Below are 23,320 nucleotides of genomic sequence, written 5' to 3'. Positions count from 1 at the left end.
GCTTCGACCACCTCATTCTCAGGAATGTGGTGGTCACGCCTCGGACCTCTCAGAGCTCGTGGAATGCTCTCCGTAGGGATGGACTGAGTGACAGTCCTATCAGGGACATCCCATGGGGCGACAAGGGTAGGGGGAACCCACCAACGGTTTTCACTGTTAGCGGGAGGTCCAGATGAAGTCGGGCCCTATAGACAATAAGGTCGCCCCCCCCCCCACAAGCCAAATGCAGTTTTCCTTCTGGTAATTGCGCAGATATTTCATCTACTGCAGACTCGCACCATTTAATTTGTTGGACTGACCAGCAGTAGGCACGCTAGCTTCCAAGCGAGCCAGGTCATCGTCCAACTCGAGGTATGACGCTAGCCGTGTGATCATTCCACCACAAACGATCTCCCCTGATACCGTAGTGCCCCCCCGAATCTCCTGCAGTCGGTTAAGGAAGAGTGCGACAAAGTTAATTCAGGCTCTATGGTGGGCCCCGTCAGTGGCCAACCAAAGAACCAGCAGCTCGTCCTTTCTCAACTGCCCGACTTCTTATTTAGGAAAGATGGTGTAAACCAACATCCTATGGAAGTAACGGAGAGCAAGATGGATGATCTCCGACGCTTTGGACGAGTTCGTCCGATACGGAGTCGTGTCGTTGGTGATCTTAGCCCACCATTCTTGCTCATTGTATCCCTGCCAGATGGTGCCCAAAGGGGCATCACAGGGAGCTCGAGAATCCATCCCGAATGCCTCACAAAATTCGTCAAAAAGAGATGTTCTAACTTGATTAAACATACGAAACTGAAGAGTTAGAGCACCCGTGTCCGCCTCCCTACTTATGTTCAACGTACTCAAAAATTCGAGAGTAAGTTGATCATAAGTAGGTTCACGGACAGCAAGGAAGTCCGATAGCCCGACATTACCTGCCATCTCCCTTATCATCGAGTTGATTCTAAGGTAGAAGCAGGTAGTGGAGTCATAGAACTTCGTTGGACGAAGTGTGCGCTCAGAAAGTTGTGTAAAAATTTGTTTATGAGCGGCATTGGGAAATTTAGAGCATAGAGGGGAGGGGATGAGAGCTAGACGAGGGTCCTTGTGAAGAGGACCCGGTCTTTGCTCGCTTAGACCTAGAGGAGCCTTCACCACTATTTCTCCCATGGTGGTAAAAAATTTTGTTTTGCAAAAGGGGAAGGATAAGTGATGATTCGCTGCAACGATACACCACAAAACGGACTCTCCACACAAAGAAACACACAAAGAAAGAAAATCAAAAAGAAAGAAAAACTAATCCTAGAATCTACCAGCTAGCCAATCCACAAGCAATAGCAACCAAGTTGCTAACAAGCAAGAGTATCACCACTCACAAAGAGACTTTCAAGACAATTTCACCAAACCAACCACAATTAGTGCACAAGAATGAACAACACCTAGAAATTCATGCAATGTAGTTCACAAAGTGTAAGAATAATATGAATTTATCACAAACGACAGAAAATTGCACTTGTTCACCACAAAATCAAACACAAATATGAGCAAAGTTCATGAATAATAAAAAAAAAATTAAGGAAAACAAGCATGCAATCTAAAAGAAAACACACTAGAAGTCCAAATTACTAGATTATTGATGAAAAATCAAGGTTTAGAAGAGAGTTACCAACATGGAGATGAAAATCCCGAATTTGAAACCCTAGAAATCAAAACCTTGCAAAACCCCAATTTTTGTGCCTTGAATGGTGTAGAGAGGAAGATGATGAAGATTCCGTGAATTTGCCGTCGAAAGTCGCCAGAAAAGATGGTGGTGGCCGGATCTAGAGAGGAGGAAGAGAGAGAAAGTGAGTGAGTGTGAGAGGGTTTTCGAAAATATGAGGAAGAATGAGTGAGGAGGGCCGAATTTTTTTTTTTACAAAACTTGTGTTTTTTTTCCCAGCCGGGTTGGTGCGGGCGCACCTCTTCCTCGTGCGAGCGCACCAATCGAAAAAAAAGTTTTCAGAAAATGTTTGGTGCGGGCGCACCATCAAGAGCTGCGGGCGCACCAAACCTTCTGTTTTTTTCAAAAACTTCGGAGGATTTGGTGCGGGCGCACCAAACCTTCTGTTTTTTTCCTCAAAAACTCCGGAGGATTTGGTGCGGGTGCACCTTGTAAAGGTGCGGGCGCACCGAAGTTTTTTTTTCTCGTAAATTTTCTCTAGGTGCGGGCGCACCTTGAGGAGATGCGGGAGCACCAAACCTTCTGTTTTTTTTCTTTTTTGCAAAAACGAGTTAGAGAAAGTTGCGGGCGCACCTACAAGATGTGCGGGCGCACCAGTCAAAATTTTCGAAAAAAATTTAAATTGGTGCGGGCGCACATCTATAAGGTGCGGGAGCACCTTACCCGTCTATTTTTTACATATTTCTTTTCCAAATCACTCATTCACTCAAGTTTTCTTAAAAACTCAGATGTCCCAATGTAGCTCTCATGGCTAACTGATAAATCAAAAGTCTAACTAACAAACAAAAGAAAAAGAAGCTAAAATAAGAGAAAGGGAATAAAAGAAACGGGTTGCCTCCCATGTAGCGCTTGTTTTAAGTCATTAGCTTGACTAAAAAGGATACATCCATCATAAGAGTCGCTCAGGTGAGCGAAGAATCAAGCAACCAATGGAACCAACGGCATGAGAATCATGACAGAGCTTCAATCTTTGACCGTTCACCCAAAATGGACCGTTCTCACCCATAACTTCATAAGCTCCATATGGAGTAGTCGTCAACACGGAGAAGGGACCCGACCACTTGGACTTTAACTTTCCGGGGAAGAGCTTTAGTCTTGAGTTGAACAACAAGACTTTATCCCCAACCCTGAATTCTCGTTGTTGAATCCGGTGATCGTGCCATTTCTTCGTTTGCTCTTTGTATAGTCTAGAACTCTCATAAGCGTCAAAACGAAGTTCTTCCAGCTCTACTAGCCGTTCTTTTCGAGCTTCTCCCGCCAAGAAGATCCATGTTGAGCTCCTTAACTGCCCACCAAGCCTTGTGCTCTAGTTCAACCGGCAAATGACATGCTTTGCCATACAGTAGGCGATAGGGAGTGGTGCCTATAAGTGTCTTGAAAGCCGTGCGAAGAGCCCAAAGAGCGTCATCAAGCTTCAAAGACCAATCCTTTCGTGTCCTATTGACCACTCTCTCAAGGACGTTCTTAACCTCTCGATTCGAGACCTCAACTTGGCCTTGGGTTTGGGGGTGATAAGGAAGACCTACTTTGTGATTCACCCCGTATTTCTTCAATAGTGATTCTAATTGCTTTTTGGCGAAGTGTGAACCGCCATCACTGATCAACACACGGGGCACTCCAAATCGAGGGAATATGATCTTCTTCAAGAGCTTGGTCACTACCTTATGGTCATTGGTAGGAGAGGCAATGTCTTCAACCCATTTTGTCACGTAGTCGACCGCAACAAGAATGTACACATTGCCACAAGAAGGAACGAATGGACCCATAAAGTCGACTCCCCAGACATCAAACGGCTCAACCTCAAGAATGTTCTGTTGAGGCATCTCATGTTTCTTTGTGATGCCACCACTCCTTTGACATCTATCACAAGCCAACACAAATTCCCAAGCATCCTTTTGCAATGTCGGCCAAAACATACCACATTGGAGCACCTTAGCAACAGTTTTGCTTGCTCCACCGTGCCCTCCACATGCCAAAGTATGGCAATGAGTCAAAACAGAGGTCATCTCATGATTAGGAACACACCTCCTAAACACTCCATCAGGACACTTCTTAAAAAGGAGCGAGTCGTCCCACTAGGACCTTGAAACCTCTTTGAAAAACCGCTTCCTTTGTTGGGAACTAAAACCATGAGGCTCAATCCCACAAGCCAAATAATTCGACTAATCCGCGAACCATGGAACCTCATTGTTCAGAATGACGAACAATGCTGCTTCTCTCAAATCTTCCTTGATAGGAATCTCCTACAGATTATCAAGAGGGAGGCGAGAAAGATGGTCAGCTACCACATTCTCCATCCCTTTCTTCTCTTTCATCTCAAAATCAAACTCCTAAAGAAGCAACACCCACCTAATGAGCCGAGGCTTGGCATCCTTCTTACTCATCAGATACCGGACCGCAGAATGATCCGTATACACCACCGCCTTATTACATGTCATGTAGGAACGTAACTTGTCAAATGCAAAGACCACGACCAACATTTCCTTCTCCGTAGTTGCATAGTTCCTTTGAGCATCATCCAGAGTCCTACTTGCATAGGCTATCACATGAAGCCTCCCTTCCATGCGTTGCCCAAGAACAACTCCCACTGAAAAGTCACTAGCATCGCACATTAGTTCAAAAGGCAAGCTCCAATCCGGAGCTTGCACAATGGGGGCAAAAGTTAGGGCTTTTTTAAGAGTTTCAAAAGCCGTAGTACAAGACTCATCAAACTCAAAATCAACATCTTTTTGGAGTAGATTTGTCAACGGTTTGGCTATTTGAGAGAAATCCTTGATGAAACGCCGGTAAAAACCAGCATGTCCAAGGAAAGCACGAACTCCTGTCACCGAGTTCGGTGGCGGAAGCTTCTCAATAACCGAAATCTTTGCCGGATCTACCTCAATACCCTTTTTCAACACTTTATGCCCAAGGACAATGCCTTTTTCTAATTCAGGACGAGGTTCGTCTCTTGACACCTTTTTAACACACATTCAAGATTAACCAGACATGTGTCAGAAGACGAACCACACACGCTAAAGTCGTCCATGAACACCTCAATGGAATCTTCTAGCATGTCAGAGAAGATTGTTGTCATACACCTTTGAAAAGTGGATGGGGCATTACACAAACCAAAGGGCATCCTTCGATATGCAAATGTCCCATACGGACAAGTAAAGGTGGTTTTCTCTTGGTCATCCGGATGAATGGGGATTTGAAAGAATCCGGAATAACCATCGAGAAAACAAAAGTGTGAATGACGAGCAAGCCTCTCCAACATTTGGTCAATGAAGGGAAGGGGGAAATGATCTTTGCGGGTGGATTTGTTCAGTTTTCTGTAATCAATACAGACTCTCCACCCAGTGACGGTCCTAGTCGAGATTGTTTCTCCTTTCTCATTCTCAACTATAGTCATGCCTCCCTTTTTTGGAACCACGTGAATCGGGCTCACCCACTTGCTATCTGAGATAGCATAGATGATTCCCGCGTCACACAGTTTTAGGATCTCCTTTTTCACAACCTCTTTGAGGTTGGGATTGAGCCTTCTCTGATGCTCGATGGAGGAGACATTACTATCGATGAGATGGATACGATGCATAGCAAGAGAAGGGCTTATCCCCTTAAGGTCATTAATCGAATACCCAATGACATCTTTATATTTTTGCGAAATTCCAATCAGTTGGGATATAGAAATGTCATCAAGACTCGAATTGACAATAACAGGATAAGCGCATGCATATATCAAGAAAAACATATCTAAGAGAGGAAGGAAGGGGTTTGAACTCTACCTCGGGAGGAGGCTTAGAACACTCCTCTTTATCAGTGGATGATGTAGCTAGAACCTCAAACGCCTCATCTTGTGTTTCCTCTTCCATGTCCAAGCTAAGGGTGTCGGTAAGACTAGAATACAACTCATCCCCAGTAGCAACCACACTCATGGCGTCCTCTACCTCATCTTCCACTAGGCTTACCCAGCAAATTCTCTCCATCATAGGTCTCTTCAATGTCTTAGAGAACTCAAACACCACCCGCTCATTAGCTACCTCAACCGTGATTGTGTCGTTTTTGCAGTTTATCATGGCACCCAATGTCTTTAGAGCTTCTCTTCCCAGAATAAGAGAAATCTGAGGATCTTCCTCCATATCCAATACCACAAAGTCGCATGGTACAAACACATGCCCAACTTGAATCGGTATATCCTCCAACTCACACAGGAAACTCTCACAGTGCGGTCCGCCAATTGAATCGTTTTGCGCGTAGGATGAAGAGGAAATTTTAGGTGCTTTGCAATAGAAAGGGGCATCAAATTAACACTCGCTCCTAGATCGGCCAGTGCACCCTTAGGCTCTAAATCACCTATCTTCACCGGCAATAAACTCCCAGGATCTCTTTGCTTCTTGGGCATAGTTCGTTGCACAAGAGCACTCACTTGGTAAGGTAGGGAGATAAGCTCATCTTCAAGTTTTCGCTTATTGGAGAGGATCTCTTTCAAGAACTTAGCATAAGCTGGCATTTGAGACATAGCCTCAAGGAATGGGATGTTGATTTACAGGCTCTTCATCACATTAAGAAATTTAGTGAACTTGTCACTCAACTTTCTCTCTACCAACCTATGAGGATAGGGAACCGGAGGCACATAAGTCTTGGTTGGTGGAGGTGATGGCAATGGGTTTTTGTCACCAACTTGAACATGTGACTCATCTTTTTCCTCAACTTCTTCTTTCTCAGTTTCCTCAGCTTTATCCTCCTTCTCAACAACCTCAACTTCTTCATCCTTCTCTAACTCCCCATTAGGCATCTTAGAACCCGCATAGCTTGTTCCCGACCTCAAATGAATGGCTTTGGCTTGATGGAGGTTGGGGTTAGGGATGGGTTGGCCCGGAAGTTGATTTGTGGGGGTTGAGGGATTCTTCTCGGCTACTTGCGCAATTTGGGTTTCAAGCATTTTGTTGTGAGCTTGTAGCTCTTGAAACCTTTGCTCATGATTTTGGAGAATTTGGTTCATGGATTGGAGTTGTTGGAAATTTGGAGAGAGGTTGGATCGGGAGATGGTGTAGGTTCGGGATTTTGTTTGGGGAATGGAAGATTGGAGGGAGGTTTTGGGTTGTTGGTCCTTTGATGTGGAGCTTGGTAAGTGTTGGACCCTTGTGAGGAGGAACCACCTTGGTTATAGTTTTGGTTGTACCCTTGCGCAAACCCTTGGTTGTGAGCTTGGTTATACCCTTGTTGAGGTTGATTCCATCCTTGTTGAGGTTGGTTGAATCCTTGGGTGTAGTTTTGTTGAGGTTGTCTCCAACCTCCTTGTTGATTGTTCCTATACCCTTGGTTTCCTTGATACCATCTCCTCTTGAATTATTGCCGCCACATGCTCCGAATGGGTACCTCCACAATAAGAAGTATCATGGTTAGTACCACCACAAATATCACAAGAAAAAGAGTTTACCTGTGAAGGAGTAGATGAGGCAAGATTGATCTTAGAGAGCTTCTTGTCGAGTTGGTCCGTATTGACTTGAATTTGATCCATGGGACCTAATTCAAACTTTCTGCTCTTCTTAGGTTGAGCACCTCTTCATCTTCCACCCCATGAGTAGTTCTTGATCACTTCCTCAATTGTGGACTCAAGTTGTTCTTGGGGATCTTAGAAAGTTGACCTCCCGCTCCAGCATCAAGGTTGGCCCGTGAAATCGGATCAAGACCATCATAGAAAAATCGCATGAGTAGATTTTTGTTGAACTCATGGTGTGGGCATGAACGGATAATCTCCTTGAACCGCTCCCAAGCTTCGGCAAGTGTCTCATCGTTCTCTTGCTCAAATGAGGAGATCTTCCTCCTTATGTCCGCAATCTTCCACTCCGGGAAGTATTTCTTCAAGAAGGCCATTGTGACTTGTTCCCATGTAGTGAGGGAGTTAGCTGGCAAGCTCTTGAGCCATGACTTTGCCTTTCCGGTAAGAGAGGACCGGAACAAATGCATCTTGATGTAATCAAGTGAGACATCATTAGTTGTTATCATGGCACAGATCTCAAGAAACCTGTCAAGATGGTCAAGAGGATCTTCATCCGACCCCCCACAAAACTGCTCTGCTTTCACCATCCGAGTATACTGAGGGTGAATGCTGAAACTTACAGTGGTAGTGGGGAGTCGAATTCCACCTTGAAGAACATAGGAACCCGGATTTCCGAAATCCCTAAACAGTTGTGGATTTGCTTCACCCATTTCTGATTCAACTTCACTTGATGTACTTGAGATTGGTGAAGATGGCTCGGAACCCAAAGTCAAATTTTCCAAATTCTTCCGAAGCTTTCGCAATGTACGGTCGATTTCAGGATCTAGAGGCAATGTGGGTGAACCGTGAGTTCTTCTTCTCATGTAACACAACAAAGCTAAGCAGAGGATTAACAAATAACAACCACAGTCAAAAAGAAAATAAGAGAAAAAAAACAACTAAGCAAACTAAACTAAAATAAACTTCAATCAATAGCACAATTTCCCCGGCAACGGCGCCATTTTGATAAGAGGTTTTTAGTGTGTCGTTAAGGCACTAAGAACCGCTTTCCAAACAATATTTATAGTCCTAACAAGCAATTACTAAGGGAATAGTAAGGGCAAGTCAAGGGTCGATCCACAGGGAAACAGGGATTGGTTAAAGTCTATCAAGTCTAGACTACCTAATTGAAGGGTATTTGGGGGTTTGAAAAAGTTTTGGTATCGATTAAGTCTAACTAATAGCACGAATAAGCAAATAACACGAGTTTAAATATCAGATAAAAGACACTAGAGTTAAGGTTACTAGTATGAATAAGAATAGCCAATGAATGCTAATGCGATTGTGATGTACGGAGATGATTATGCAAGGTTTAGTTTCACTCTAAATTACTTGAATCCTCTCTCGAATGGTCCTCAAGAATAATCACTTAATCAATCAACTAAATCCTCTCTCGAATGGTCTTTAGTCAATTGATTAAGAGGTTCAATAAGTTTGGAAAATTCCTAATAAAGGATCCCCTTAATTTCTACCCAATATCTTGGCCTAGAAATTAAGTTGATTCTTGGGAATGATAAAAGAGTCAAAATTCGATTGAAGAACTTTTGAAATCTAAATACCAAAGTATAAATGTGATCAATATCTATCCTAAGGTTTCAAAACACCAAGATCAATGCATAAACTTCTCTAAACATCACAATCACATCAACAACATATTTAAAAGTGGTTGGTGCGGGCGCACCTGACACAGGTGCGGGTGCACCTTGTGCTTGGTGCGGGCGCACCAAAGTCGATGTAATCTGCTTCAAGATTGGTTGATGGTGCGGTCGCACCAGTAGCGTGTGCGGGTGCACCATCGTGTGCGGGGCATACCAAGTGCACCTCATGCTCCCTCTCATCCTCTAGCTCGTTCCCTTGAGTCATGTCTCGCATTACTCGGCCCCGAAAGGGGTCATTCCTGCAATAAAAACACGAGCAAACATGGTGAAAGCATATGTGCTAGAAATTCGATCAAAATAGATCGAAAATCTAGCAAAATGTCACTATGATCAAGTATGATCATGTGAATGAAATAGAAGGGAAAAGTGAGGAGAAAGAGGGAAGAAAAGGGAAAAAAGGGAACCAAAACAAGCCAAAAGAAAGTCATAAAGTGCGTTAGGAACGCACTTATCATCCTTGTAACACCCCGACAATTCTCTCTTTTCAAAAACACATTTTCAATATAAAACTTAGAGAATCATCAAAGCATTATCGCCCATGTGATAACGTATCGGCTTATTTAGAATTTTGCAGCGAAAAACATATATAACTAAACTTCATACTTTAAATATAATAAATAAATAAACAAAGTACTTAAACCAACACACTATAAATGTTAACTTCAATACCAAACTTAATATAATATGTTCCTACTAAAGTAATAGATAACACAATTTGTTATACAAGCTCTCCATTCCCAAATCCCCATGATGCAACATCTGCAAACCTGTAGATATCGATGCTCTAAAGAATCTGTTCACGATGCTCTAAAGAACCTGCTCACCAAAATGGGTCATCACATGATCTATAAGGTAAAGCCATGATCAACAATCACAAACAAAGCATGTAATCAGCAAAGCTGAGTATTACATAATAATGCATAACCATTCCTAACATGATACTAATAAATAATAAGCAGTGATAAATAATAATATAACAATATAACATTTTTTTAGATGACTTTTACTAAACTAAACTTTAACATCTTTTGATTACTTTAATGAAATAGTTATTGGACCGAGTTGTCTAACTAAACTTGCCTTCACCTAGGAAGACGAAACACAGGCGCGACTCCGTATTCCAGAATGACCTACGATATCGAGGAATATTTGAAAAATAGGAATGGTGATCAATCCATTTCCCAGAAAAAGTCATGGGCTACCACCATGTACTCCAAATCCTGATTGTCCAACTTCAGAAGTGCATCAGTCTAAAGTTTATTACTATCCAAGTTACATTTACGTGATTTACAATTTATTACTTGTTATCACACACAAGTAACATGACACGCAAGTAACACAAATGTATACAATCAAATATTTACCACTGAACTTCCTTTTTATCTTAGGATTAAATAAGTGATCACACAACTTACAATCCAAGATTAATTCCTTTTCATTCCAATCTTTCTTATTTGCTGAACCTAACCAACAACCAACTTACCTTTCAAAGGCATAATTTAATTTATCAACTTACCAAATAAGGCCCACATGCCTAAAATTATTCTTGAATTATTACATTTTAAAAATTACATAACATTCAACATTCAGTGACTCCATTCCAAAAAATTAAACAAGAATTAAATAAAAAAATACAAAAGCATCAAGATTTCAAATACAATTGGAAGAGAAACTTACATAGAGATCTGGGCGATAGATTACAACTCAAAGATCATAAAACAAACGAAAAAAATAAATTTAAGAGAAAACTAAGAAACTAAACTAAAAAAAAAGAAATAAAAACGAAAAACAAACTGCAATATCTTGCGAGGATCTGGGCGAAGACGAGCCAAGAACGATCGGTAAGATTGATAAAGACCGGCGAAATGATTTCGGTGAGAGAAAGGACCAGCGACCAAGGCCGAGATCTGGGTGAAGACTAGCCAAGAACGATCGGCGAGATCGATGAACACCAGTGAGATGATTTCGGTGAGAGAGAAGACCCGCGAGATGATTTCGGCGAAGACTTGCGAGGATTTATGACTGACGAGATGATGAGAGAAGACTGACAAGACGATGAAGACCAATGAGATGAGAAGAGAGTGAGGGGATAGAAGGTGAGAGAGAAAAACGGCTAAGAGAGTGAAGAAGCAAAAGGTGAACCCTATCAGGTTAGCTTACGTGTTTTATTATAATTTTTTTTTTTTTTTTTGAATAGTAAAATTAATTCATTAATAAAAAAGTCATACGACATCTACATAAGCAATCGAATCAAACAAATACATAAGTTGAATCAAACAAAAATTTCCTTCATAAAAACTACGATCGTCAAACAAATCTTGCAATGTGGAACATCTCCCGCTTATATCGCTGGAAAATACAGCCTTGTTGGAATTTTTCGTAGGAACCCCAACAATAGGTTAAAATATTATTTAAAAAATAATATTTTAATCTATTGCTAGGATTTCAAGCCGTAACCACATCAATACAAATGGTCAAACAGTCAATCAAATTTGATAATTTTTCTCGTTGGCATTTATTGCTGCGGTTTCGACTGGGAACCGCAACAATAGGTGTATTTTCTACTTTACCTTTTCTTTTGACGTGGTTTATTGTTGCGTATGGGTAAAATTTTAGCAATTCCACCGCAGAAATAAGCAAAATTTCCACTAGTGTTAGGCTTGATTAAAGTTCAACCTCGAGCTTAGTTAAGTTACCATTGTTGTTAGTGTGTGTGAGAGCAACTTGTCTGACAAAAGCTAATTTTGAGTCTTGAAAGTTGAAACCCAGAAAAGACACCAATGTACAAGATTAATCTAACAATATGCTCAACTACATTAAAATATTTTTCTATGGTTACATTTAAATCTTACCAACTTGATTGACTCAAAATTTTCTACTGACTCAGAGTTCATTCAAAAGAGAATTGTTTGCTTTGATTCTAGGGATCACTTAAAAAACTCTTCAAAGAGAGGAAAAATAAACCCTAGAGTTAGGGAAACCTAATTTTGCCCCATAATCGTCTTTACGCCTTCCAAGGCGCCTCCAACCCATCCAATCAGATCTCCTGTAAGCAGATGCCTTTCAGTCAACATGTTTGCAAGATTATCCTTCTAGGTGACATATTTAGTGCATGCGAACGTGGAGCCAACACTACATTTTTTTTGTTTAGCCGTCAAAGATCCAGGATTTTCAGTTTATAAATTCGTTCTTATTTATTGCAAATTTACTCACATAACTACAAAATCTACCTACCAAACTTTTCATAATGAATATCCTCTAAAGCTTCTTTATTACTACATCATGAATAACTCCAGTTCATCATCTACAGAACCAACCAATTCCACTTTTCCACCACATTACCCCAGATGCAACGCATGAGCATACTCATCTAACACCCTCCTGCCAATCATCACTTTCCATATATCAACTGGTCCCATGCGGTAGTGGGCGTGTTCTTCGATAATTCACCCCAACGTCTAGCTTTGTCTTTAATATAGTTAATAATCATTGGGAAACACAGTGTCCTTCGTACGGGTCCGTACTTTGTTTTTGAATGTCAAAATCTCACTTATCGCGAGGCATTACTTCATCTATATACTACTATCATCGATGGTAAGCCGATTACTTTTCGCCCAAGTTCGAAAATCCAAATCCCTACTAGTATAAATTTTAATGTTGCTCGCATTTGGATCCGAATTCATGATCTCCCCTGGGGATTTCTTGAACCGGGGTGGATGGTTCACTTGCTAAGTCACGTTGGGTTCGTGGAGAAGCTTGACAGCCACGGGTCGGGCCTTCCTCTCCACCCCTACCTTCGGGCGAGGGTGGTTGCTGATCTTTCGCAGCCACTAATCCTTGGTTGCTTTCTACTGTTGGACAATAATCGCGTCTCTAGGGTCTACCTCAGGTATGAAGGCATTTATAAATTTTGTAAAGAATGTGGTTGCGTAGGTGACAATAAGGGTCGATGTAATCTCTCAGCTTATGATGCAAATCGTATTTTCGTGAATTAGAAGATGATGGTATGTTAGTTCTGCGCACACGGGAAGGTATTCCTTAATATACTAAGACGATTACGGGTTTAAGGGACATGTTTATACATAGAAACCATCAGCTCAATCTACTACATACTCTCCCTAATCTTGTTGGGCCTTAACATGACCCGTATAGGTTCTATATTGTTCCTGATGTCTCTTCAAAAGACTATTATGATGCACCACTGGATCTTCCTCAACACTCGTTTTAAGGGTACTCGGATCAAAACTCTCAAAATTATACGAACCCACCTCCAGATTTCTCGAATTCTTCAATGAGAAATCTCACTCCTTCGAGGCTAACGATTTCATCATTCTCCCTCACCTTGTACAAGATTCGGAGTAGACTTCCCTTCAACTGGTTCAGTAGCCCCTTCATCTGGGCAGGAGATTAGGCGCAATAAAGGGTCGGATCTCAATTTAATTACCTCCCCAACCACAAAGCCCAAACCACTCGCAATCTGCGACAAGGCCACAAGCAGGTAACAGGGGGATTTTTCTTCTTCGGGATTGGGAGCTTGGGCCCAAAGATCAATGAGAGCTACTGCTAGTTTTTGTTCGGTTACGAGAATACTCATAGGGCTGGCCCACAGGTTTATCATGGAACCACCTATGAGTATAGATCAACGACCTTATCAAATTGAAAGTTGGTGTTTACAACAACCTAAAGTAGTGAAAATAATACAAGAGGTTTGGTCACTACACATTACCGGTTCGCCTATGTACTTTTTATCTCGAAAATTGCATATTCTTCAACATCGTCTAAAACCTAGTGCTTAGATAAAAGATTGTTCGGGGGTATTAATTGGGCCAAGATAATGTCTCAACTTCAAACCTTCGGTACACATGTGACCACTGTTGCCTCTGGTACGATTCTTGGCAGTAGGCGACGTAATTGATGGAGGAAGCCTCCTTGGTTCATGCTTATGGGGGCCAGTGGCTTAAGGATAAGCATGTCCAACTCGGAGAATTGTCGTCCTCCTTTCTTTTTAGCAGAATTAAACAGAGAAAGTGGCGTAACCAACTTTTCATGCTAAAAGATGATAATGGCACATGGTTGGATGATCAAAATGACATAGTGCAGCTTATTGTGAATCATTTCAAAGATTTATATTCACTTTCGGGACCAAATTTAGTGGATTCTCAACATCATGCTGAGAAGATTGATTTGGTTATGCGTGAACTACATCTACCTATTCTTACTCCGTTTGACACTAATTCACTCTTGACACTGTTCTCGACTCTGGAAATTCAAGATGCAATGTTTGATATTGCTAATGATAAATCACCAGGGGTCAATGGCTTTCCTTTCCAGTTCTTCAAAATTCACTGGCCAACTTTGGGGTCTCATGTTTTACAAGAAGTATGATAAATCACCAGGGCTCAATGGCTTTCCTTTCCAGTTCTTCAAAATTCACTGGCCAACTTTGGGGTCTCATGTTTTACAAGAAGTATGATAAATCACCAGGGCTCAATGACTTTCCTTTCCAGTTCTTCAAAATTCACTGGCCAACTTTAGGGTCTCATGTTTTACAAGCAGTGAATCGTTTCCTGCTAACCGGACATCTTCTTAAAGAATGAAATCGTTCTTTGTTGGTGCTTATTCCCAAAAATGATTCACCAGAAGAGGTACATCATCTAAGACCCATTAGTCTCTATAAGATTGTCTATAAATGTGGCTCTAAATGCCTGGTAAATCGGATGAAACTACTACTTCCACAATTAATTGATAATTATCAGATTGCTTTTGTTCATGGAAGGAAAATGGGAGATAATATTCTTATTTCCCATGATTTATTTATAACATCAATAAACAGAGATCATGGGCCCATCATTTAGCAACTCTTAAATTAGTTATGAATAAAGCTTATGATCGTGTAAGTTGGCTATTTATTCTTAAAATCCTCATGGCTTATGGTTTTTCGGAAAAAGGGTCAATTTGATTCAACAATGCATCTCCACAGTTTCATATAGGATCCTGGTCAATGACAAAATTAAAGCTCCTTTTGTTCCACAATGTGGGTTACGGCAGGGTGATCATCTCTCACCATATTTGTTTTTGTTCAGTATGGATATCCTATCGAGAATGACTTCGTTTGCAGTAGATATACAACAGTTTTAGGGTATTCAGATGCATCGACAAGGTTCGACTATTTCTCATTTATTCTTTGCGGATGACTCGCTCTTCTTTTTCAAAGCGACTCAATAGGCCTGCATAAACGTCAAATCTATGATAGAGAGATTTTGTAGCATCTCGAGTCAGATGTTAATTTACATAAATCTTTTGTCAAATGTAGTCCAAACCTTCCACAGACGCAACGATGTGAGTATTAAGAGATTTTTAGGATGGATTCTCATCCCTCGCTTGGTCAGTACCTAGGAACTCAGGTGGATATTCAAAAGTCCGCCATTTCACTCCTCTACTGGATAAAATATCGGGAAAATCTCTCAATGGAAGCATCGTACTTTATCGCAATCAACGAAAATGATTATTATTAATTCCATCCTAGTGCTAACTATTATACATCACCTTGCGCTCTTCAGCATCCCTCAAACTATAGTTAATAAACTTTATGGTCTTATTACCCGGTTCTTTTGGAAAAGCACTTTAGATCGAGTAATACATTGGAGAAAACGTTCGATCCTGCAGCTTCTAAAGGGCCTAGGAGGGTTAGGTCTTGGCAACATTGGTACATTTACTGAAGCTTTATTGATGCAAAAAGCCTGGCGCATTCAACAACACCCGCAATTACTTATTTCTCGTGTTTTTTGCGCGCCTCAATGTCATTTAAGGAGTTGAAATCTCTATTGGGGCAGGCGGGGTCTAATAAAGGCTGCAAGGACTTTGAGAAATCATTGCGCTTTGAAAGTTGAGGATGGAATAGGTATTCTAGTGGCAAGGGACAAATGGGTTGATGGTCAAGTACTGGTTATGAAGGATGATGTCCTTCTCTTTGTGGTTGTCAGGTTACGAGTTGCTTATCTGCTCTCTCCTACATACAAGGCATGGAATAGTAGTAAAATTCATAGTCTTTTTTTTTCCAACAAGTGCTTCCAAGATTTTAGGTATCGAACTTCCCACTTTTTCCTTTACTAAAGATGAGTTATAATGACCTCATACAAATTATGGTGAGTACTCCACCAAGTCACCATACGCTCTTGTTATTCAATCAGCAACATGATATTTGTGGCATGATGACTTTAATGCATATGCGTTTTTTTCGCATTCTATGGAGATTGAAAATCATGCTAAAATGGAAATTATTTATTTGGAAACTTTGGCAAAATAGTCTCGCAACACTGACTAATTTGTATCTTCGTGGGATTGGTGACTCTGATTCGTGTCTTATATGTTTGGGGATTCAGAATTACGCCAGCATCTTTTCTGGGAATACCCCCTTGCTTTGGAAGCACGGGCTAGCTCGAATTCAATAAATCCGGAAATTGAAAATACCTCTTTACCTTTTGCGGACTGGACTCAATAGTGATCATCTGAGAGACTACATCGACACCCTTTGGGCTATTTGGAACACACCTAATGCGTAGGTTTTCAAACAAATTCGAGCTACGACAAAATCCTTGCAGACTCATATTGAGAAGTATAAGCATCAACATTCAATTTTCTACTTTTGGGCGCTATACAACAACCCCTTCTGAGGTTATCTTTCGTGTGGATGGTTCATGGTTTAAACATAATCAAAAAGGGGTTGCTGCTTGGGTTGCACAGGTTCGGGGAATGGCTACGCCAACTAGCTATGCACAATGTTTTACTGCTTCTGCTCTTCATACAAAAGCTCGAGCATGCCTTCTCGCTCTAGTTTAGGCCAGGGATAATGCATTCTCTCGTGTTATCGTTATACTGACTCGGTTGTTCTGGTCCGCATTCTCTAATCCTCTAAAGCTCAAGATATTCCGATCCAACATACACTCAAGGATATTAGGAATACCGCCAAGCTGTTTGACTGGTGTCGTATCATAAAAGTTCACAGGGATGAGGTTGCTACAACTCATGCTCTAGGAAGGCTCTATCGTCTTTCTAGTTTTCCGTATTTTTGCTTGTTAAGTTTGGTTTTTTTAGTGTTTTAGTTGTAAGTTTTCTCGTTGTCAAAACAAAAACAATCAAAAAAAAACTTAAGAGTTCATTCTATAAAAACAAGGTTGCAAATGTTCGGGATCAGCTTGTTTGTCAATAAAGTAGAGCCCATAGAAATGAATTTTAGTATACAACTTCTCTTGCGAACTCTCACAAATGAGTTCTATTATATATGTCATCTGCCTCGTATAATTGTCAGAATATTTACCTGTGTTCATTAACATGAATGCATAAGCAATTCTTGAACATAATAAGTAGGAAGCCAGGAATAAAAGATTGTGGCAGGGGAGACCACCAAGGGCCCAACGATCAAGGATCCTTCAATGCAGTGAGTCATTAAGAGCCATTTAGGCTATGACGAGGTTGCGAGCCTATGAGCACACCGACGAGTTTAACATGCAAGGAGTTCATGTACAAGTCCACTACGGGGTCAATAATACTTGATACTTCATACATTCCATATATGCTCATACACGGTCTTTTAGTAGGAACAACTGCTTAATAAATTTTCAACAACTATGGGTACAAAAGCATACATCCAAACCTCCCCGGTCCATGCCTTAGTAACTTTTTTTTTTTTTTTTTTGAGGGGTACATGCCTTAGTAAAACTAATACAATGACTTGTAAGTTGTAAGCATAATGTTTCCTTTTCTGCAATTTTCTATTTCCTTCTTCCGAAGCTTTATTTCCAGTACTTGGCCTAACAGAGCATTAGCCATAATTGACCATCGATAATGGAACTTGGCCAAACAGAGAAATTATATTACCTACAGCAAGTTCTCACACCATGACTAAGCAGTCTCTCTTGCAATAAGAGGCCTTTCAAAAAGCTAGAGCAGGGGTATAATAGTAACGTTCTCATTTACCACGCAAGTCACAAGCATATTAATATTCTCCTTTCTCTTGCTAAGTAGTATACAGAATTGGCGAAGCAGTGATGCAATCTCAATAAGAAGATTACCTGACAAAATAAGAGTATATGCAACTCCAAAGTACATACTGCATCAATGACTCCACTCCGCTTACATGCCTCATTTATCCTGCAAAGCAAGCAAAAAGGTTAGTTAATCCATGTTCTTTCTGTTAATGTTCAGGAGAATAGGTAAGGCTCATCTGAAATCAACAATCTGAAGAATACACATCTTTAACATCAACACCAATATAACAGTAATCCCTCCGTTTGCCAGAAACTGACGCAGTTATTGAGAAGACCTATGTGATGTAGAGAGAGAAAGAGAGAGAGAGATGAGGTGATGAGGTGAGAATAGAATCTTTTACTATATGAATTATGATGAAGTGAGAAATGATTTCAAATAAAAATATAGACGACAAAGAGAGCAATAGGGCTGCAGGGCCATTTAAGAGAGCAGAAAACCTTTGTCAGCATAACATACTTGTAGGAGGACAAAAACATCGGTACAACCATTGCATAAAAATATTATATAAATCAGAAATGCTAAAGTTCATCAAATTGTCAAACCTTGTGCATCTGACAGTTTTATGAAGATGAACAATAGCAGTCACTTGTTCATTAAAATTCGCAGTAAGCACGAACAAGTAGCAGTGGAAAGGCATGACTTACAGTTGAATCTGAAGTTAAGATTCATCATGTGACTGAATGCGAGGCGAAAACCTAAGCCGAGGTGAAAATCGTGCAGGCTGTTTCTTGGAAGATATTGGTGTCTTTTGGGATTGTGGATCTACATTTCCATGAAGATCTTCAACTGCAACAGCATATCAAAATTTGAATCTCAGGTTATAATCTTCTGAAGTGAACAAGCATTGGATCTGGAGTACATAAGAGTTCCTACTTCTTACTACCACTATGTGATTCAAGAAACATCTGATTTTCAATGAAATTAATATTTTCCCTTGTATTTTAAATGACAAGCTTAAACAAATAATTCTGGAAGAAAAAGAAAAACAGAAAACACAAACAAGAAAGCTCCGGAACCCAGAGAATAAAGATAGTCAGTGTACTGAGCAACCTAGCAACTAAGAAACCAAAGAGTCCACTCTTCCCTTATTTTGACCAAATTTACCGGGGTGTAATATTCCGTTTGCCTAGTCCAGTAAATGAAATTATTTCCCCTCCCTCAGCCATTAAATAGTCTCTTTCCTTCTGCTTCTGAAGCCAATGCATCTGCTGAACCCATATCATGTCCATAACTGGTGTATCCCACGTGTGTCATGGGCCATGTTGGCAAGTGTGTTACTGGGAACTGGCTCCCTAGGTGAATTCATAAGTCCGAGTAGCCACAACAGGAGTACTATCTGATATGATTCCGCGAACGAAATCTGCTTAGTTTCGAAGAACCTTCACTCAATTAATCTCCACTAAGGGTTCTAATTCACTTTTAGGGCTTCACTCACCTTAAACTTGAATTATGAAGGGTTTTAGATGATTTGATTTAGCTTCACTCTCTAAACAACTCACCTAAGCTTAATCTAAACTTCACTCGTTTAAATCAAGGATCTTGTAGATTAGGTTCACTCCCTAAAAACAATAATAAATCTGGAAAATCCGTCCAAATTCAATAGTAAACTCACGTTTAACTTTAAACAAGAAAACCCTACTCTTCATTATGATGGCCGAATGGCCTTATATAGCACACAAAGAGTCCTAAACTTATTAGACTATGAAAGCATAAAAGATAAACAAAAAACATCACCAATAAATCTATCCTAACACACTTTAAATCCTATCACACACCAAAAGCTATCATCACACGCCTAATCCTAAAGATAAACCAAAACTTACTCACACGCCTAATATTAAGCCTAGCCACACCTATAGGATAAGAATTACTATATCCTAGCTCACTTAGACTCCTAACAAGACTCAATGACAAAGGAATTAGAGTTAGACTCCTAAATATAATAGGATTCCTTCATCACTCAAACACCTAAAACATAGAATTATAAAGTAATTAGAATACATAGTCTCCTAACAGAACTAGGACACTTCATAAAGAATCCTAAGAGAACTAGGATTGTGCATTTTTGATGCTCCACACATGCATCATACAGAGCTAAACAGGTGAACTAGCTTAAGAAAGTTTGTTGAAATAGTAATAAAAAATTAACACCATGTTCTCAACAATTTCTGGTTAGTCATTTCACAAGCTGTGAATGGTTGGATGCTGTAAACTAGAAGTAAGCAGTTTGCCCAACCATTAATAGAAACCAATCTGTAAAATCGGGAACTTATAAATGTAAGTTGACAGAGATAATCTAGTAAACGTAGATTGTAGAAGGGTGTAAAATGAGATATGTCTTTAAGCATGGAAGTTATGAAATACTAATCTTCAAATACCAAAAGCTAGTGTGTCACGTATACGACCCCTACTTAAACTTCTAACTACTACATAAAACTAACCTACAAGATGTACAAAGCTACTTTCCAGTGTTTGGACAAAGATAAAATGCCAACTAAAAGGCTGGTGCCAAACATGACCGTAGTGAAATATATAGCTTAAGCTCCAACAAAAGAGAAGAGAACAAAGGAAGTGGAAAAGGTAGAGGAAAGAAAGCAAAAAAGCATACATGGTAAAGGCACTAAGATGGAAGGGAACCATTCAAGTTGGAGGATGAAGCCTAAAGTAGGCATCATAACTCGTCAAAAGCCAGACTTACCATGCCCATAATTAATAACAATATTAGTTAAGGCAACAGCTTTAAAGAAACTCTTGCAGAAACCATTCTCTTATGGTGGTAAGGGGTGATAGAGTGTCCACAGCGGACAGCGCAACCCCTATCATAAGACGGGGATAGCTTCCATTAGACCTAGGGAAACTAGACCCAAAAGCAACAATTGCTTGCTACTTCACAATAAGCTATTGTTTAGTCCATCAATTTTGAAGCCAAAAGTTGGTGATTCTTTTGGCAGGGAAGTGGGGAATTTCTTCGTTCGGCACATAAATTTCTTTTCCTTCTGACAGTTCACTGCCGAAACAATACTCCTCACGCTAATATAGAAGACGACACTGACAAGCAATTTATTAGTGCATCAACTTGTAAAATGAAAGACTCCCCACCTACCCATCTAATTTATTAAGATGAAGTGAAAGTTTTTCCAAACTGCTAATGATTCTAATTTCGGCGGTCAATTCTGCAGGACAGAGATAGTCACCCATGCCATCATAATTCAATAACTGAGTCAAGCTATGCATGTAATACATTTTAATTTCTTCTAAAACAGAGGGAATTGCTTGCCTTGGTACTGCAGCCATTTGGTCTGAAAGCTGGCGTGCAGAGTTGATACATATAAGAAATATTAACTTCCATACCCAATGGATTGGACTAAGCCAAATAGGCACAGGCACAAAGGTTGAACTTTAACCAGGTAGATGCTCGAAGCACTTCTTTTATTAACCCAGCTTATTAGTTTAAATCGTAAAGTAAATGCCGCAAAACAATGGACGATAGAATTCATCTCTACTAGGTATAAAATTGTAGCTATTGCATTGTATAAGAAACAATATAATAGCTTGTATTTTTGAAGACAACAAGAAAATGCACACAAGTATATCGGGAAAACCAAAGATAGGAAAAAGACAATCAATAGAGTTTCCGCAAGAACCTGTTGTCTTTTGTCGCCTCTCAACAGCATCTAATCCCTTTTGCTTCTTAGCACTTTCTGCTAATGTTGGCTTGGCATTGATCAATGAAGAGGTCCTTTTCTTTGTTGATATCATAGCCTCATAATCAGAGTTAGAATAATCTAGTTGAGCACTATCAGTTTCTAGCTTAGCTTGGAATCGTTCTTTGGCCCTGTCATCCAAATTTCCTGTCCCCGCACGAGCTGTCGAACGAGTGACACGAACTGTACTGCTTAAGGTGGTACATTTTGCCCCTTTATCCAGATTTCTGCTTTCATCTTCTACATCTGTAACTTCAGACTCTTTTATTATTTTAGAACATGTTGATCTGGTTGGTCTCGCCTTATTGTCCTGCAATTTTTCACTGACCTTGACAGCCAAATTTCCTTTACCTTTGTGAGCTACAGATCGTGTCACTGGAACAGTTGTTGAGTATTTCGCTGATGTTGTGGTTTCATCATCTCGATTCGTATTTGCACTTTCTCTTTTCATTGTTGAACGAGTCACTCTGCTTGCTACCACGGGCTGGGTTAACTCCTCATCTCTCATCGAGGATGCTAAACAGCCACCTGAATCCATACAGGTTTCGACTTTATTACATAACACCATTTTTCCATTCGACTTTCGTGAATGAAGCTTCTTGCCTGAACCCTTTCTTTCATTTGTTTTCACCTTGTTTACAATATAAGAACCAGAGCCCCCAGAAACACGCATAAATTTGGAATAATCCAACACAGAGACACATTTTCCTTCGTTTTGGACAACAGATTCATTTTCGTGGGGAAGTTTTGACACTAACGAAGCCAGGACTGCACGAGCTGCAAGAGGACTGAGAGGAGACACATTTTGTACTTGTTCCTCTGTAGATGATGGTGCAGAAGTTACCACAGTCTCACTTTCTGGTTGTATACTTTGTCTCCTTGCTGGTTTCCTCAAATGATTCCTTTCACAACTAACTTGAACACATTTGCTCACTTCTTCTGAAGCAAGCAGTTTGTTCCAACAATCTCTTCCAGCTGTTAATCATGAAAAAAAAAAGTTGATTGAAATATCATACTAACTAAATCATTTTGTAATTTTATTGTAATGTGCAACCGTAGAAAATGGTGGGCTATAAGTAAGGGGAATACATGTCCTTGCTTCTTCAAATATAAAATCCGAGATTTTTCATTCAACTGCTGGCTTTTATACTCAAGATTCTCCTTCCAAACATTTGTGTTTGTGTGAGATAATGCAAATATTCCTATATAAGGCAATTGATATTTAAACCGCCACATTTTTTGTTAAACTAGATATACTTTCCCCACCAAGAGTAAGTATTCAGATGAAATATACCTTTCAATGAAGAAGGTTTTGACCCTAAAACCATAGAGCAATTTAAACAAAAGAACTCACATCATATGGGAATAACCTTGGAACATATCTTAGAAGAGTTTGGATCAGTACCTTGTAGCTATATAAGTAGCAGTTCTTAACTCCCAGACCATATAGGTGACATGAAAGTGCTTGCTAAAAGTTTCTTATGAGAGAAGATGTCACTAAGAGATATATGAAGGCCAAGAAACATCAGTAGGCTGCGGACCCTTGGTTGTATATCAGGCACTTTTTAGCAGAGAACCCGGACCAAAGCCTTCAGATCATTAGAGGTAGGTGATCTCTTAAGTTAATTCCTTAAGTAGCATTCTGAGCGCGCAAGGGACACCTATTTACTAATTGTCTTTGGACACCCAAGAA

At 40.2% G+C, this 23,320-nt stretch overlaps 1 protein-coding gene and 1 non-coding gene across 11 annotated transcripts in view; one reads left to right on the top strand and one right to left on the bottom strand.

Annotated features, from left to right (window-relative positions):
- Positions 1 to 7,403: 7,403 nt before the first annotated feature.
- Positions 7,404 to 7,510, top strand: LOC125494443 (small nucleolar RNA R71). The gene has a single exon (XR_007270692.1). It is a non-coding gene; the product is annotated as a small nucleolar RNA R71 (small nucleolar RNA).
- A 1,952-nt stretch (positions 7,511 to 9,462) lies between these two features.
- LOC104905881 (hypothetical protein) overlaps positions 9,463 to 23,320 on the bottom strand; it is a 30,416-nt gene continuing 16,558 nt past the window's right edge. For 6 of the 10 annotated variants that reach the window (XM_010694523.4, XM_048645986.2, XM_010694529.4 and 3 more), the window contains 3 exons: positions 21,568 to 22,602; positions 18,568 to 18,709; positions 17,397 to 18,025 (listed from right to left, as the gene is read on the bottom strand). In XM_010694523.4, coding sequence (XP_010692825.1) covers positions 18,582 to 18,709; positions 21,568 to 22,602 — 1,163 coding nt within the window. In that variant the 3' untranslated portion in view covers positions 17,397 to 18,025; positions 18,568 to 18,581. Of the gene's footprint in view, positions 9,692 to 10,478; positions 10,920 to 17,010; positions 17,193 to 17,396; positions 18,026 to 18,567; positions 18,710 to 21,567; positions 22,603 to 23,320 lie in introns of those variants that run through there. The other 4 variants (XR_008967926.1, XR_008967925.1, XR_008967927.1 and 1 more) reach the window with 4 other exon arrangements.

The sequence above is a fragment of the Beta vulgaris genome, chromosome 1, assembly GCF_026745355.1.
Source record: "Beta vulgaris subsp. vulgaris cultivar EL10 chromosome 1, EL10.2, whole genome shotgun sequence".
NCBI lineage: Eukaryota > Viridiplantae > Streptophyta > Magnoliopsida > Caryophyllales > Amaranthaceae > Beta > Beta vulgaris.
The sequence above is the reverse complement of the archived record's forward strand: the minus strand, read 5'-3'. Positions and strand labels throughout refer to the sequence as shown.